At 42.1% G+C, this 18,589-nt stretch overlaps 1 protein-coding gene across 5 annotated transcripts in view; it reads left to right on the top strand.

The window, feature by feature from the left end:
• Nucleotides 1–18,589, top strand: part of LOC309547692 (uncharacterized protein) — a 149,967-nt gene that overhangs the window by 62,174 nt on the left and 69,204 nt on the right. For all 5 annotated transcript variants that reach the window (XM_082247619.1, XM_082247615.1, XM_082247618.1 and 2 more), the window contains exon 3: nt 4,843–4,901. In XM_082247619.1, the coding sequence (XP_082103745.1) occupies nt 4,843–4,901 (59 nt within the window). The remainder of the gene's footprint in view (nt 1–4,842; nt 4,902–18,589) is intronic.

Here is an 18,589-nt window from a genome sequence, read left to right as displayed (position 1 = left end):
GTCTTTGCCGGTTCCCGGACCTGTGGTTATCCCGGATACAAGACAAGTGGGTTCACGCGGTCATATGGTCTGGTTACAAGATTTGAGTTTTCAGACATGGTAGTAAGTCGCAAGCAATTCCCAAGTTACTGTGGCTAAAAGCAAGCAAGTCAAGTCGAGTCCCTGCTAGAAGTCAAGTCAAGTCACAAATCAAGTCAAAATACTGATCTACCCCAATTTTCACCTTTTTAAATCAGTTAAAAGTCAGTGGTCTGGAAAGGTTTTGTTTTATTTGTAACATTAAAAAAAAAAAAACTGCTTAGTGCTTTTTTCTTGGCATAATAAAGAAACACTTTGAATGCCCAAACAGCTCAAAATCCTTCGCCCGGTCATGTTTCAACACCACAGTCACTAAAAACATGTTAAGTATTTCCATTGTTAAACATCAGAACACCCTGAGGTGTTTAAGTGACTGTGGTGTCAGAAACATACAGGCACATTCATTTTACTTTAACACATCTTGAGAAAATGCAAATATTTAATAACTTAAAGTAAAGTCATTTCAAGTCACATGTCTCAAGTCAAAGTCAATTTTAAAGTCATGAATACCAAGTCAAAGTCAAGTCGAGTCTTTTATTGATTTTAGTCAAGCAAGTCTCAAGTCCTCAAACTGGTGACTTAAGTCTTACTCAAGTCAAGTCATGTGACTTGAGTCCCCCACCTCTGCGAGCTTTGCCCTCCGGTAAGGTTTTTCCCTTCCAATGTACGACTGTCCCCGGATCGCTTACAGGCTCTGTTTTGGAGCGGTACAGGACCTGTTACAACAAGGAATAATAGTTCCAGTTCCGTTCTCGGAACGTTTTCAGGGCTTTTGTTCAAACCTGTTTACGGTCCCCAGGAAGGAGGGCAAGGTGCGTCCTATTCTGGACCTGAAGGCACTGAATTGCTTTGTGCGAGTTCAAAACTTCAAGATGGAATCCGTTCGCACGGTGGTGGCTTCCCTACACCAGGAGGATTTCATGGCCTCCATAGACATTAAAGATGCCTACCTTTACATCCCAGTGTGTGCAGGACATCAATGGTTTCTGCATTTTGGCGTGAGAGGCGATCACTATCAGTTTGTGGCGATACCCTTTGGTCTCGCCTCTGCTCCTCGGGTCTTCACAAAGGTGTTGGCTCCGGTCCTGGCTTTATTACGCCAGGGAGGAGATCCGTCCTGGATTACCTGGGTGATCTGCTTCTCCGTGTGGAGTCTCCCACGGCGCTGGTGACAAACTTCACCATGAGAATTCTCCTAACCATGAGAATTCTGGAGGAGTTTGGGTGGATCTGAATCTCCAGAAGTCGTCCCTGGTTCCTTCCATGAGACTGAACTATCTGGGCCTGACTTTGGATTCGTCCTCAGCTAGGGTGTTTCTTCCTCCAGACAAACTTCAACAACTCCAGTCTGCGATTCAGCTATTGCTGCCCAGCAAATGGTCGTCCCTTTGTGGACTTGTATGGGACTGATGGTGTCGTTCCTCGAGGCTGTACATTATGCTCAATTTCACTTGAGAATACTCCAGTAGGAATTTCTTCTCAAATAGAACAAAGATCCAAGTTTTCTGGACAATCAGATCCAGTTGTGCCAGGTGACCAGGGTGTCCCTGTTATGGTGGCTTAGGTCCCAGACGCTCAAACAAGGAAATGTAATGGATAAATGTTCTGGAGCTGAGAACGATCAGGCTTTGCTTAGTCCGCTGGCCAGAGTACCTTCGGGGCTGTCCAGTGCGCATTCAATCGGACATTGCCACGACTTTGGCTTATGTCAATCACCAAGGGGGCACCAGGAGTGTCCTTGCGGCCTTAGCGGTGACGAGTATCCCTTGATGGACGGAACGCTTTGTTCCAGCTCTTTTTGCTGCTCACATTCCAGGAGTTAAAAATTGGTTGGCGGATTACCTCAGTTGGCAGACCTTGGCTCCAGGAGAATGGTCTCTCCATCTGGAGGTGTTCCAGCAGTTGTGCCTTCGATCTGTTGGCATCTTAAAACAGGAATCCTTGTGGCTCCGGAATTGCCTCGCCGGGCTTGGTAGGCTGACCTAGTCAGGCTTGTCACAGTCCTTCCTTGGAGACTCCCCCCCCCCCCCCCCCCTCAGGGAGGATCTGCTGTGTCAAGGATCAGTCTCCCATCCTGCTTTACGGTCGCTGGCTTTGACGGCTTGGCTATTAAAAGCCAGGTGCTGAAGGACAGGGGATTGTCTGCTTCTGTGATTCCCACTCTGCTTAAAGTAAGAAAAGCAACTTCTAGAAAGATCTATCTTTGCATTTGAAAGTCTTATATTGTGTGATGTGAGTCTCTTGGGGTTCCCCCTTGCTCTTACTCGGTGGCTCGGATCTTGGTTTTCCATTGCCACCTTGGGATCTTAATTTGGTGCTGTTGATTCTCCAGAAACCTCACTTTGAAAAATTTCGGGAGATTACCCTGCTTACTTTATTTCACACGGTAGCCTTCTTGGTGGCTATTACTTCTGCACGCAGGGTGTCGGAACTGGCGGGTTGTCCTGTTGTTCTCCCTATTTGGTGGTTCACAGGGATAAAGTGGTACTTCGTCCGGATCCGTCCTTCCTTTCCGAAGGTGGTTTCCAGTTTCCGTTTCTGAGGACATTGTGTTACCCTCCTTGTGCCCGAAGCTTAAACATCCTAAGAAATTTGCATTGCATACTCGGGTTGTACTTGGTGACTACTGAGTCTTTTCGAAGGTCAGATTTGCTCTTTGTTCTCACGGATGGACCAAAGAAAGGGCTGTCTGCGTATGCTGCGACTATTTCCAGATGGATCAGACAGACGGTTGTGCAGGCTTATTCGATTAACCACTTTAAGACCGGAAGGATTTGCCCCCTTCATGACCAGGCCCTATTTTGCGATTCGGCACTGTGTTATTTTAACGGACAATTGCATGGTCGTGCAACGCTGTACCCAAATAAAATTGATGTCCTTTTTTCCCCCCACAAATAGAGCTTTCTTTTGGTGGTATTTGATCACCTGAGCGATATTTTTAATTTTTTTTTTTTTGCACTAAAAACCATAAAAGAGCAACGATTTTTGAAAAAAAAATATAAATTTTTTTTTTACATTCTGCTATGACATTCTCAAAAAAAAAAAAATTAGAAATCAATTTTTTTAGGCCAATTTGTTTTCTGCTACATATTTTTGGTAAAAAAAATCGCAATAAGCGTATTTTGATTGTTTTGCGCAAAAGTTAGCGCAAATTTCAAGGGTAATAACCGCGCTAGGCTCCTAATAAATAAGCAGCAACTTAAAGTGTGACAAACACAAAATCAAATAAAGTAAGCTGCGCTGAGTTATGACTGTTCCATCCCTGATACTCAATCAGTAAAAAACATATGAATAACAGCAATTGACAGTAAGTCCCAACACAACTCAATGTGTAGACAAATAATGTCTTAGGTGATGAAATTTAAATATGCAATAGGGTATAAGTTCCTAGTGAATTTGAAAGAATCAATAAAGTCTTTGTAGAATCCGGGACAATCTCCACTTTTTGACTTATGGGTCAATAGGTGTATAAACTGCTTACCAGATCCTCATAAATTTGAAGCAAGGTTCAGAATAAAGATCTCCCCACTCCAAACCAGGATGACCCTCTTGCTATATGGTCCTCAAACGATACAGGGATCATGGACCAAGTGCATGTAAAAAATAATAATCCTCATAGCGTGATACTGTCTATGAGCTCAAATGGTCACTGTTACACCTTATGTGCAATCATGGAAGGAAAACTAAAGGTGCTCAAAAGAAAGAAACCTCCACCGACAATAAGGCTGCTTACCAGATGGAAAATGTGTATAGCCAAAGAATGAAGGGAAGACCGTCACCCTTATGCCCAGTCTGCTTACCAGATGGAAAAAGTTTAAATGCAGAAATAAATAGGGACAGGCTCCCAAATCCACTTCAACCAACACTCGGAGGAGAAACCGCCACCAATATCACAGCTGCTTACCAGATGCAATATGTATTATAGCCAAACATCATAATCAATGGATTCCAGCAGAGGATGCGCTCCAACCGAGATCCCCAACAGGCAATCGATCACAACGTTATATGTAAGAAATAAATTGCCCCATAGCGTAAAACCATCAAAATTGATTGGAAATAAAAGAAAACAACTTACAAACAGTAAAAGAACACGAGCATGGGATCTTGTGAGCCGCCGGCCGGCTCTTCCGCCTGTCCTCAACCCTCGTAATCCAACTTTAACTTTAACTTTGTTCCATTTCAAACACTTGCTGCAGCTCTTCAAGAGACTAAAGACCTTTTTTAACTGTATAAAAGGATCACCACGGGGTGCAGATCCAAGTGAAGCCTAAAATTGCATATATTACATGAGAGAAAAATGGCAACTGACTATAAAATGCAGAGCACATGTCACGGTCCTTTTAACATGTTCTCTGCATTTTATAGTCTGAGTTGCATTTGTCTTTCTTATTTAATCAAGGTGATTTTAAACTACACTTAGATATGCGTTTTCGGGTGTTTCTTTTTCACTATTGCTGAATGCATGTTAGCGCTGCAGGGTAGTGCCCCTGCTGTTTGCCCAGCCTCTGAAGCTCTTCTGCAGGCAAAATGTTTGTGGCTAACTTCAGCCTAAATTTTGTCCTTTAGGGGGGGGGGCTCTGGAGCAAAATTATGTTCATACATAATAGTTCATACATTTTGAGCTGTGCCTCTGCAAATGTTATGTAGAATTATATTATTATTTTATTATATGGTCATCTGATTTTGCATATATGTTTGACGGTGTTCATTGGTGGAATACAGTTAACCAGTTGTATTTCTATCTTCTGGTTTTGTTTTGTTAAGGTTTTTCCTCCTAGAAATCACCAGTCCGCTCCTTACAGAGGTGGCTACCAGGATCATCGGTAGGAGTAATAAAATATATTCTTTGCTGGCTATTTGTTCTTGCATGTATGAAATGTCTCTCTAGGAATGTTTTTTTTAAAAAAAAGAGATACTTATAATTTATAATGTTCGTATGCTCATATCCACATGCAAATTCAGAGGATTACAGCTAATGTTAACATGGCAGAAAGCCAAGTAGCAGGGAGCAGGAATTAGTGAACACACATCCCACTTTAAAAAAACACGATGGGTCTTAAAGCAGACCTATTACATTGGCACCCCGTAACTCTGACGTGGTTTGGCCGTTGCAGCGCTCTTAAAATGACAGTGCTTCTTTGAGTCCTCTACTTGCTGCAAGTCCTTCCTATACATCTATATACAACTATAGTTCTGGAATTTCATCTGTTCTCACAAGAAACCACGTCAGACGCTGCAGAGTCTATCTTTACCCAAGTCTTCTGGGGGGCCTTACCCTTCTGGATATTAGAGCTTATTATCAGGCCATCCATCTCACTAGGATAGTTGACTGGCACTGCCACGGTGAGGCAAAGGGATGGGTTTCCATGGAATTGGAGGATTCTCAGGGTACAGCCATGAGTTGGCCTTGGATTGCATGCCCCTTGCCCAGGGAGCTGTGTGTACATTCTACTCTTGATAGCACTTTACAGGTCTCTCAGGAAAGCTGTCCGAAGCTCCTCAGTTTTTCACAGTTTTCCATGCCTTTGATTCCTGTACTGGGCAACTCTGAATTCACTCCCGGCCTCCACTATGGGCAATTTCATCACCTTTAAACTTAAGGCTACACTCACTTGTCAGACTTTCTAACCTTAGAGTGGACTTTTATCTCTTCAGATCTCACCCATCTTGCCGATCTTCCCTTGGACTTCAACTATGCCATTCTCTTTGCCGGTGCTCCCGCAACCCAGGCATTGCCTGTCCGCACCGGCTTTAAATCCCTGTGAATTAGGGGGGAACTGGTACGTTATTCTCTCTCCCTGCTTTATGCTTCCTTGTCCCACCCCTGGGAGGAATATACAGTTGTGCTCATAAGTTTATTTACCCTGGCAGAATTTATGATTTATTGACCGTTTTTCAGAGAATATGAATGATAACACAAAACCTTTTATTTTACTCATGGTAAGTGTTTGGCTGAAGCCATTTATTATCCGTCAACTGTGTTTACTCTTTTTAAATCATGACAACAGAAACTACCCAAATAACCCTGATCAAAAGTTTACATACCCCAGTTCTTATTACCGTGTATTGCCCCCTTTAACATCAATAACAGTCTTTTGTGGTATTGGTGGATGAAGCTCTTTATCTTCTCAAATGGTAAAGCTGCCCATTCTTCCTGGCAAAAAGCCTCCAGTACCTGTAAATTCCTAGGCTGTCTTGCATGAACTGCACGTTTGAGATCTTCCCAGAGTGGCTCAATGATATTGAGGTCAGGAGACTGAGAGGGCCACTCCATAACCTTTTGCTTTATTCTGCTGTAGCCAATAACAGGTCGACTTGGCCTTGTGTTTAGGATCATTGTCATGTTGGAATGTCCAAGTACATCCCATGTGCAGCTTCCGGGCTGACGAATGCAAATTTTCCTCCAGTATTTTTTGAGAACATACTGTATTCATCTTGCCATCAATTCTGACCAAATTTTCTGTGCCTTTTTGTAGCTCGCACATCCCCAAAACCTCAGCGATCCACCTCCGTGTTTCACAGTAGGGATGGTATACCTTTTGTCATAAGCCTTGTTGACTCCTTTCCAAATGTAGCATTCATGGTTGTGGCCAAAAAGCTCAATTTTAGTCTCATCCCTCCAAATGACTTTGTGCCAGAAGGTTTGAGGCTTGTCTCTGTGCTCTTTGGTGTATTGTAAGCAGGATACTTTGTGTCATTTGCGTAGTAATGGCTTTCTTCTGGCGACTCGACCATGCAGCCCATCTTTCTTCAAATACCTCCTTATTGTGCATCTTTAAACAGCCACACCACATGTTTTCAGGGTCCTGTATTTCACCTGAAGATATTTGTGGGTTTTTCTTTGCACCCTGAAAAATTTTCCTGGCAGTTGTGGCTGAAATTTTAGCTGGTCTACGTGACCTTGGTTTGGTTCCAACAGAACCCTTAATTTTCCACTTCTTGATTAGAGTTAGAACACTGCTGATTGGCATTCTCAATTCCTTGGATATCTTTTTTTTTATCACTTTCCTGTTTTATACAGTTCAACTACCTTTTCCCGCAGATCCTTTGACAATTCTTTTGCTTTCCCCATGACTCAGAATCCAGAAACGTCAGTGCAGCACTGGATGAAAGATACAAGGGTCTGTCAGGAGTCCAGAAACTCATTGACCTTTATATATATATATATATATATATATATATATATATATATATATATATATATATATATATATATATATATATATATATATATATATACACAGTGGGTATGGAAAGTATTCAGACCCCCTTTAATTTTTCACTCTGTTATATTGCAGCCATTTGCTAAAATCATTCAAGTTCATTCTTCTTCCTCATGAATGTACACATAGCACCCCATACTGACAGAAAAACACAGAATTGTTGACATTGTTGCAGATTTATTAAAAAAGAAAAACTGAAATATCACATGGTCCTAAGTATTCAGACCCTTTGCTGTGACACTCATATATTTAACTCAGGTGCTTTCCATTTCTTCTGATCATCCTTGAGATGGTTCTACGCCTTCATTTGAGTCCAGCTGTGTTTGATTATACTGATTGGACTTGATTAGGAAAGCCACACACCTGTCTATATAAGACCTTCCAGATCACAATGCATGTCAGAGCAAATGAGAATCATGAGGTCAAAGGAACTGCCTGAAGAGCTCAGAGACAGAATTGTGGCAAGGCACAGATCTGGCCAAGGTTACAAAAAGATTTCTGCTGCACTTAAGGTTCCTAAGAGCACAGTGGCCTCCATAATCCTCAAATGGAAGATGTTTGGGACGACCAGAACCCTTCCTAGAGCTGGCCGTCCGGCCAAACTGAGCTATCAGGGGAGAAGAGCCTTGGTGAGAGAGGTAAAGAAGAACCCAAAGATCACTGTGGCTGAGCTCCAGAGATGCAGTCAGGAGATGGGAGAAAGTTGTAGAAAGTCAACCATCACTGCAGCCCTCTACCAGTCGGGGCTTTATGGCAGAGTGGCCCGACGGAAGCCTCTCCTCAGTGTAAGACACATGAAAGCCCGCATGGAGTTTGCTAAAAAACACCTGAAGGACTCCAAGATGGTGAGAAATATGATTCTCTGGTCTGATGAGACCAAAATAGAACTTTTTGGCCTTAATTCTAAGCGGTATGTGTGGAGAAAACCAGGCACTGCTCATCACCTGTCCAATGCAGTCCCAACAGTGAAGCATGGTGGTGGCAGCATCATGCTGTGGGGGTGTTTTTCAGCTGCAGGGACAGGACGACTGGTTGCAATCGAGGGAAAGATGAATGCGGCCAAGTACAGGGATATCCTGGACAAAAACCTTCTCCAGAGTGCTCTGGACCTCAGACTGGGCCGAAGGTTTACCTTCCAACAAGACAATGACCCTAAGCACACAGCTAAAATAACGAAGGAGTGGCTTCACAACAACTCCGTGACTGTTCTTGAATGGCCCAGCCAGAGCCCTGACTTAAACCCAATTGAGCATCTCTGGAGAGACCTAAAAATGGCTGTCCACCAATGTTTACCATCCAACCTGACAGAACTGGAGAGGATCTGCAAGGAGGAATGGCAGAGGATCCCCAAATCCAGGTGTGAAAGACTTGTTGCATCTTTCCCAAAAACACTCCTGGCTGGATTAGATCAAAAGGGGGCTTCTACTAAATACTGAGCAAAGGGTCTGAATACTTAGGACCATGTGATATTTCAGTTTTTCTTTTTTAATAAATCTGCAACAATGTCAACAATTCTGTGTTTTTCTGTTTTTCTGTCAGTATGGGGTGCTATGTGTACATTCATGAGGAAGAAGAATGAACTTAAATGATTTTAGCAAATGGCTGCAATATAACAAAGAGTGAAAAATTTAAGGGGGTCTGAATACTTTCCGTACCCACTGTGTGTGTGTGTGTGTGTGTATATATATATATATATATATATATATATATATATATATATATATATATATATATATATATATATATATATATATATATACACACATTACAAGCAAACCGATCACAGGTAAGGATGGTTACCTTTAATAGCCATTCAAACTCCTTTGTGTCAACTTGTGTGCATGTTATCAGGCCAAAATCCCCAGGGTATGTAAACTTTTGATCAGGGTCATTTGGGTAGCTTCTGTTGTCATTAGGATTAAAAAGAATAAACATAGTTGATTGATAATAAATGGCTTCAGCCAAATGCCAACCATGAGTGAAAGAAAAGTTTGTGTTTATCATTCATATTCTCTGAAAAATGGCCAAAAAATCCTAAATTTTGCCAGGGTATGTAAACTTATGAGCACAACTGTACGCCCTTGTTTCTCACAAAATGCTTTATCCAAAAGTCGTCTAACGCCACCTGAGTTCAGGGGACTCGCTACAAAATACTCACCAGATGGTACAGGGTCCCCACCCAACTTCACAGTATTTTTTCACAGATCCCCTGGTGTGGTGGTGCAGACTGTGGGACCATGCTCCACGTTTTCTGGGAATGTCTGAAAATCCAGCTGTTTTGGCAAGATGCAACCACTGTCATTAAACAACTTACCGCTGTTGACCTGCATGACAACCCTGCCTGTTGCACTTGACGGTGAGGCCTGTCAAAAGATACAAAAATTATCTTACTATGCAACTCCGAAATGCTGCTAAGGCCTGCATTCCTCTTCGCTGGAGAGATGCTGACCCTCCTACGAAAGCTCTCTTGGCCACACCTTCACACCATATCTACTCAAATGCACTGCCTTCCGTACTCACTATCTCTCCTTACCCCCTATCTGCCTTTTCGAGTGACAGCCAGTACCATACATGATAATCTGCTATGCCCTTTTGTGGTTTTTGGCCCTATGTCCACCCACAGGGCCGCTGATAAGCCAGTACAGCCAGCCCTCCTGTAGGGGGCCCGAGCTCTGTTACTTCAGAAGAGGGGCCCGGGCACCTGCAGGAAAGGAGAGCCGGCTGTACTGCCTTGGGTTTGTGACTCCTGTGTTTCTTTCTGTGTGTGTCAGGGACTGCTGCAGAGTCTCTCTCTGCCCTTGCTTTGAAATCGGTACACTGCTGGCCAGGTCCTGAAACTCCCCCTCCCCTCCCCCTGTGATTGGCAGTGTTATCTATTGCAAAGAAGAAAGATCGAGGAGGTAAGAAGCTCTCTGCCTGCTCCACCTCCTCCCTGAGTCCTGAGCTCTGCTCTGCCATTCTCCACAACGTTCTCTGTGTGCAGACACTGTAACCTGCAGTGGTTGTAGGGTCTGAATGGAGTAGTCATTCTGCTGGAAGGGTGTGAGTTGGAATGTAGCTGCAGAAAGTTGAGAGAAGGGGGGAAATGTGCCAGCTGCAGGTAGACACTGGCAACCACTGTAGTGCTGGAGCTAGGGGCCAGTTAATACACCTCTCCCTCCACCTGACAGACATTTCTATATGGCACCCCTGAGGTCCCATTCACATCGTAGTGGGAATGCATGTTCCTGCACACATTTTTTTTAGCCTGTTTTTCATACATAAGGCAGGCTATTTATTTAACTGGACAGCCCTACATTTGACAAATGCACAATAGAAGCTCTAGAACATTTTTAGGTATCCTGCTTTAAGTTTGCCACATGACAAAACGCAAGTCTGCTAACTGTTTTTGGGGTGACATTAACAAATAATGGCACCACAAGCACTATGCAAATTGCAGTGCATTTTTAAAATGCGTGCACAGCGTGCATTTCCTGTGCACTTTGTCACACGTTTAGGAAATGCACAGTGTGCATTCGGCCTAAGGACTCTTTCACATGGACGGCTGAGCCATTGATTTACCATTATCCCTGGCTGCATACCCAAATTCTAACTATACAGTCAGATAGGGCTGTATACAAGCTGTGGCTACAATGTTTTACTACACAGCTGCAGCATTTTTAATGCAGGCTGCAGAGTTTGACAGGCAGCACCACCGATCAAATTCCCCGTTGAGTTCAGTAGGGCCGCTCTGCAACTGCAAACCAAACACTTGGCTCACAGTTGCAGCGCAGTGTCGCAATGTTAAATTACCATTCAGCAATTCAAAAATGTATAACAAATTGATATAATTTTTTTGCATGGCTGCAAAACAGCATTGCGACCATCGCATTTTTAAAAAAAATGTAATTTGATATTTTCGTGGGAGGGCCCTGTCAGGTAGGCTGTACGGGGCCCCGTGATTTCTAACAGCAGCCCTGTCCACCCACTCTCTTAATTTCCAGCTATTGGCAGCATCGATCCACTTTGTTTTATGTTCTAAACGGATGTTGTGTTTGATACTGTAGCTTATGCTACCTCCTTATTTAAATTTTAATTCCCAACAGTAAGGCTCCATTCACACCTAGGCATTCCTGATCGTGGGCGAATTCGCCGCAATTCTGCCCGCGATTCCAGAATTGCCTCAAAATGTGCGACGTGCTAGCGATCTTGTTACTTTCAATGGCACCCCAATCCTGGCGCAATTTGGCCACGATTGTCGCTCGAAAAATCGCAGTGAAATTGTGCAAATAGAGTAGCAGGACACCTGTCGCCCAAAAGAAGTTCTGAAACTTCTTTTGGGCGACAGGCATCCCATGATTCTGTTTGCGTGATTTTGCCGCAATTTGTTGGGCGACAATCGTGGAAAAACTGCGCTGTGATTGGGGTGCCATTAAAAGCAACAGGATCGCGCTAGTGTGTTCCGCATTTTGCGGCGATTTGGGAATCACAGGCAGAATCCTGGTGATTCTGCCCGTGTTTCGGAATGCCTAGGTGTGAATGGAACTCCTTCTTCCTTCCTGCTGAAGAGCTTCCATTCTAAGCTGGTTAGGATGTTGGACCAGGCCTCAAACGAATAACCTTGGCCTTAGGGTTTCAGAAAGGGGCCTCAGCTGTTGTGCACAGTTCTTATGGAGATTCCTTTTCTTCCCTAAGTTGAGTGAAATTGTCAGATACAACTCTTCCCCATCTCACCCCATAGATGTAGATACTCTATATTGTCAAAAGTATTGGGACACCTGCCTTTACACGCACACAAACTTTAATGGCATCCTAGTCTACTTCGCCTGTAAGGTTCAATATTGAGCTGGCCCACCCTTTGCAGCTATAATGGCTTCAACTCTTCTGGGATGGCTGTCCACAAGGTTTAGGAGTGAATCTATGAAAATATTTGACCATTCATCCAGAAATGCATTTGTGAGGTCAGACACTGATGTTGGACGAGAAAGCCTGACACACTTCTAATTCATCCCAAAGGTGTTCTGTCGGGTTAAGGTCAGGACTCTGTGCAGGCCAGTCAAGTTCCTCCACCCCAGACTCCCTCATCCATGTATTTCTGGACCTTGTTTTATGTTGGAACAGGAAGGGGCCATCCCCAAACTGTTTCCACAAAGTTGGGAGCATGAAATTGTCCAAAATGTCTTAGTATGCTGACGGCTTAAGAGTTCACGTCACTGGAACTAAAGGGCCCAAGCCCAACCCCTGAAAAACAACCCCCACACCATAATCCCCCTCCACCAAATGATTTGGACCAGTGCACAAAGCAAGGTCCATAAAAACATGGATGAGTGAGTTTGGGGTGGAGTCCTGACCTCAACCCGATAGAACACCTTTGGTCTGAATTAGCGCTTAAACTGCATGCCAGGCCTTCTTGTCTAACATCAGTGCCTGACCTCACAAATGCGCTTCTGGAAGAATGTTCAAACATTCCCATAGACACACTCCTAAACCTTGTGGACTGCCTTCCCAGAGAAGTTGAAGCTGTTATAGTTGCAAAAGGTGGGCCAACTCCATATTGAACCGTAAGAACTAAGACTGGGATGCCATTAAAGTTCATTTGCATGTAAAGGCAGGCGTCCCAATACTTTTGAGAATATAGTGTAGTTTGATCCCAGCTGACTGCAGCCAAACTATTTGGTTTCCATAGGCATCCTTTGAAACTTTCCATCTAATAATCATTTTAATTAGATACTGGTTAGAGTAGAAACCGCCTGACAAAGCCTTCTCTGTTCTATATTTCTTTACCGTTTTATCCATTCTCTGAGGGACAGGTGAAGAAGTGAACACGTTTATCCACAATGAACCCACCTGTATTTATTCTTAACAAGGCAAACAATGATTTCTGGTACAGGCATTGCCAATTTAAACTGCCACTAAAGCACTACAGAAAAGCATCTCCAGATGACATCACACATGAAAACTTGCACCTTCACTGGAAGATCCTTCCCATGCATGTAAGGCTCTCTGGAGAGAGTGTTCTCTGCCCTGTCAATACAGAGTTGATGGATGCAGGAGGAGCCCAAGTTGTCCAACACATTGGAAATTTGTCCTTCATTAATTGGACCTTACAACTCTAAGGCCACCTGTTGAGGCTACTATGTGAGGAAGCCACAGCAGTGGTGTGCATTACCATCGAGGAGGCTAAAAGAGTCCTACCACAGCACAAACTAGGAAACCTCTTTTATTGGGCAGACCATTATGTTCCTGATTTCTCAGTGATTCACATACTATAATATCACCCAAAAATCTTGCACACACAATAAAATAAAGTTATTGCGCTGCAAGAATAAAATACAATTATGGAGCTGCAATTATAAAGTGACAAACACAAAAAAATATATTAAAAAAGAAAATAATACAGTGCCTCCAAATATAGAATATTCCAAACTTTAAGCATGTGCTATCAACACAGAATTCAGTGCAAAAAGCATCTACAAATTATTAAAATAATGATAAAAAAAAAAAAATTTGTGTGGATAAAGTCAGATGCAAAAGAGTCCAAATTTTTTTTTTTAAATCTCACCGCAGAGTGTCTGCCACTAGCTTTTGAAAATCCTCTCCACCACGTGTGAGCAACAGAACTAAAATGCACTCACTAATTAAAGATGCCAATCAATTAAAGCTGCCAGAGTAAAGCGGCAACATGTGCGTTTGTGTCAACAGGATGCTTCAAATGTGGTCAACCAGCTCCATTCTCACAATGGGGACACCCCACAGTACCACTTCTCACCACTTGAGACAGTCAGAAGGTTTGCTTGATGCTGTCTTGGAGAAAAAAAAGCACTTACCACACAGAGCCACAAGCAGGGGACCACATATAGTGTAGTATATTTATTAAAAAGTATAGATCACATAAAAAAGTAAAAGGCTTCATCCAAATGGCAGTAAAACAATTGACATGACAAATAAAACCATGCACTTACAAAGAGAGCCTGCAGTTCCAAGCATGGAAGTGGCAAGAAAACGCTGGTGTGTAGCTCCTGCCTCAACCCATTTCATGCGAATGTATGTCTTCAGGGGACGCTAGTACCAAAATAATATAAATGGATGCTGTGCTGTTTTTTAAAATGAGGAAGAAAATCATTTGCATTATCAACCACTAACTAATTATATGCTAATACCATCAATGTGCTTAGTGTTTCAAGCTCAAACAAATAAGTGCATACAGGCACTTATAGGTTTATATATATATATTTTTTTTTTTTTTCTTAATGTCCATGGACAACTGATCAAAAAATTCCACCCGTAATGCACTCTTAACCACTTCCATACAGAGCAGTTACACCCCCTTCCTGCCCAGACCAATTTTCAGCTTTCAGCGCTCTCACATTTTGAATGATAATTACTCAGTCATGCAACGCCTGTACCCAATCAAATTTTTTATCATTTTTTTCACACAAATAGAGCTTTCTTTTGGTAGTATTTAATCACCACTGGGTTTTTTATTTTTTGCGATATAAGTGAAAAAAGAGCGAACATTTTGAAAAAAAAAACCCATTTTGTTTTAGTTTCTATTATAAAATTTTGCAAATAAGTAATTTTTTTTCGTAAATTTGGGCCAAAATTTATACTGCTACACATCTTTGGTAAAAATAACACAAATTAGTGGTTATTTAGTCTGTGTGAAAGTTATAGAGTCTACAAGCTATAGTGCCAATCATTGAAAATTGATCACACCTAATCACACCTGATGTACAGACGGCCTGTCTCATTTCTTGAGGCCCTGAAATGTCAGGACAGTACAAATACCCCCCAAATTACCCCTTTTTGGAAAGTAGACATTCCAGGGTATTTAGTAAGAGGCATGATGAGTTTTTTGAAGTTGTAATTTTTTCCCACAGTTCTTGGGAAAATGAAGAAATAATTTTTATTTTTTTACACAAAATTGTCGTCATAATAACAAGTTATTTCTCACACACAGTATATGCATACTTGCAATTACACCCCAAAATACATTACGCTACTCCTCCTGAGTATGGCAATACCACACGTGTGAGACTTTTACACAGCCTGGCCACATACAGAGGCCCAACATGCAAGGAGCACCGTCAGGTGTTCTAGGAGCATAAATTACACATATAATTTCATTACAACCTATTACACTTTTGAAGGCCCTGGTTCACCAGGACAATGGAATTACCCACAAAAAGACCCCATTTTGGAAAGCAAACACCCCAACGTATATTGTATGAGGCATAATGAGTCTTTTGAACATGTTATTTTTTTCCCACAAGTTTTTGTAAAATGTGGAAAGAAAATGAAAACTTTTTTTTGGCAGTGCTGAATAAATAAAAGCACACAAGTGCTGTAAATATATAAATGAATGAATCAATAAATAGATGGCAGTCACATATTGACAGTCCACTAATCCATAATTGGCAACACACCATGTGATACAGCAGTGATTGAAGAAAACAAACTGGAGGGATGTGTATGGCAGGAGACAAACTTGACCGTTACCACACCTCGTGGAAATCCTCCCCCTTATGGTAGAAAACTCGCCGCTAGTCAGAATCAGTAAGGCATTGATCTCATAACACCAGACACCGGCCACCATCTCTTAGCAGGCTGATCTTGTCCTCTCCAAATAGAGTAACAAACGGTCCCAGCATCATAAGAAAAAAGGACAGCTCATAGTGTAGGCTGTAAACTTCATAAAAAAATACCACAGAAAAACAAATACAATGGTCCCCTGCGCTCAGAATGAACAAAATACAATATCCCTCAATGTTATGTCTAATCACAGACAAGTCGCAGCTACTTAAAGGCAAAACATTTTAAAAAAACACCATTAAATCTAAAAGAACATAATTGGTATTAGTAGCGCAGACGAAATATGGTCCAGGGCAACAATAAAATGATCCCATCAAAACCACAAAGATTGCACAGGCCATCAGATAGAATAGAGTGTCTTGACAGAGTCTTAATAATGATTACATAGTTACATAGTAGGTGAGGTTGAATAAAGACAATAGTCCATCCAGTTTAACCTGTGTAGGTGTGTGTAGCCGTAATCATCTCACATACCCCTGAATGTTCTGATCCTTGAGATGTACGTCTAAGAGTCTTTTGAAAGCCACCATACTTCCCGCAGAAACCACCTTTTGTGGTAGAGAATTCCACAATCTTGTAGCTCTAACAGTAAAGAATGATGGATAAACTAAATTACAGATCACACCCACAGGAATCCCAGTGTGCAGCCAAGACCACCTCACACACCTTCACCGCTGTGAAAACAGAGTGAAGATGGTAACTCACCAGAACCCACTCTCATGGATAAGGCAGAAGGGCATAATAGATAATCACCACAGTGGCCTGGATCCTGATCTCTGTGTCCAGCGCTGATAGTATCCACTTCGGGTCCTTTAAGCTACAGCACAACCCTCTCCTCCGCTCCTCTACAGTCTCCCAATAGATAACCACGGTTGGGGGAAAAAACAGACAGAAAGGGCCGCACTAGTGTGATACTGTTTTGAAACTCTAATTTTATTAAACCAAAAAAATATCCACTCACAAAAATAAATGATGACAATGCAGTAAATATATTGAGCGAGGACACTCACGGACGATCCTGGCTTCCCTCACCCGCTCCACGCCGGTGTAGAGACTCCTAAGCCGCACCGTTCGTGACCTCCAAGAATTTCCGGTTGCCGTATGTTCGCGCCCTCAAGACACTCTATTCTATCTGATGGACTGTGCAATCTTTGTGGTTTTGATGGGATAATTTTATAAGTCTGTAAACGTTATTGATCTACACAGAACTCCCCTTCTCGTTTTGCACTTACATAGTGAATAAATATAAAAAGCAATGCATCAAATATCAAGGCTCAAGGAACGCCCTCTGACAAAGTTAATGCCAAAAAGCGTTGGGCGTGACCACGCAGCTACGTCACAAACGGCTTCCAGCGGCTGTCTTCAGTCCTCTCCGCCGGCGGTGACCGCATGACGGCCAAACGGTGAGAGACACGGACAGTGTGAGCCTTTAGCCTTGATATTTAATGGTCAAGTTTGTCTTTCTCTGGGTCACAGATGTCCCAGACCTGTGAGTTCAGTTGGTGGTTTCTATCCCTCATTGCTTACGTTTTCTTAAATCAAGCAGCATGTTCACACAGGTTCTGGCTATTCTTCTTGCCTTTCTCAAAACTCAGGGCATCCAGGTCTCAGTTTACTGAACCTTCTCCTGGAGGACTTGTCTTCCTTCCAACTGTCAGCAAACATTGGGGTTTTTGGCTAGGTGATCACTTTTAAAAATCTGCTCCGTGGAAAAAAAAAAAAAATACATACACATATATAATGCTACAAGATTGTGGAATTCTCTACCACAAGAGGTGGTTTCTGCGGGTAGTATGGTGGCTTTCAAAAGACTCTTAGACGTACATCTCAAGAATCAGAACATTCAGGGGTATGTGAGATGATTACAGCCACACACACCTACACAGGTTGAACTGGATGGACTTTTGTCTTTATTCAACCTCGCCTACTATGTATGTAACTATGTAACTATAATTATATAACTATAATTCTATAATAATATAACTATAATTATATTGTTATATATAATAAATGTGTGTGCAGCGCTCTCATACATAAACCATAAAATACATATACGTATGTACAGTGCATCTGGAACACATTTTGTTATGTTACAGCCTTATTCTAAAATGGATTACATTATTTTCCTCAAAAATTCTACAAACAATACCCCACAATAACAACGGGAAAGAAGTTTGTTTGAAATCCTTGCAAATTTTTTAAAATGAAAAATCACATGTACATACTATTAAGTATTCACAGCCCTATGTGCAAAACCATTGCACAGAGCAGGTAAGTAAAAAAATATGTTTAAAATTAAAAAAAAAAAAAAGTTTGAACCTTTACTATCACTTTAAGGCCACTACCTGGTCCTTTGTTGATGCTTCTTCAAAGTTCTTCCAGGTGGACATCCAATCTTCTGTGGATGCAGCTGTCATTTGTAGGGTTCTTGCAGCAGCACTCTGAACTTGGGTCTTTTTGACCCTTGTTGTTGGGCCTGTTGGCACAGTTCAGTTTTCCTAGTTGTTGCCCACCCTTCTCATTCATTGCATGGGGATATCCCAGGATCTATGAATATACTTGGTCTGTGTCCTGTTATGTACTGTATGAATTTAAAAAAGGGTAATTTTGACTTGCTTTTAACGTCAATATCAATACAGTGCAGAACACCCTCCCTCCCATTAGTTACTCTGCATTGCTTGCTTGCTACAAAACTCGTGGTGTAGGGTTATAAGGGA

The sequence above is a fragment of the Pelophylax lessonae genome (assembly GCF_965119305.1).
Source record: "Pelophylax lessonae genome assembly, chromosome: 2".
NCBI classification, from domain to species: domain Eukaryota; kingdom Metazoa; phylum Chordata; class Amphibia; order Anura; family Ranidae; genus Pelophylax; species Pelophylax lessonae.
Note: the sequence above shows the minus strand (reverse complement) of the source record. Positions and strands in the feature narration are given on the sequence as shown.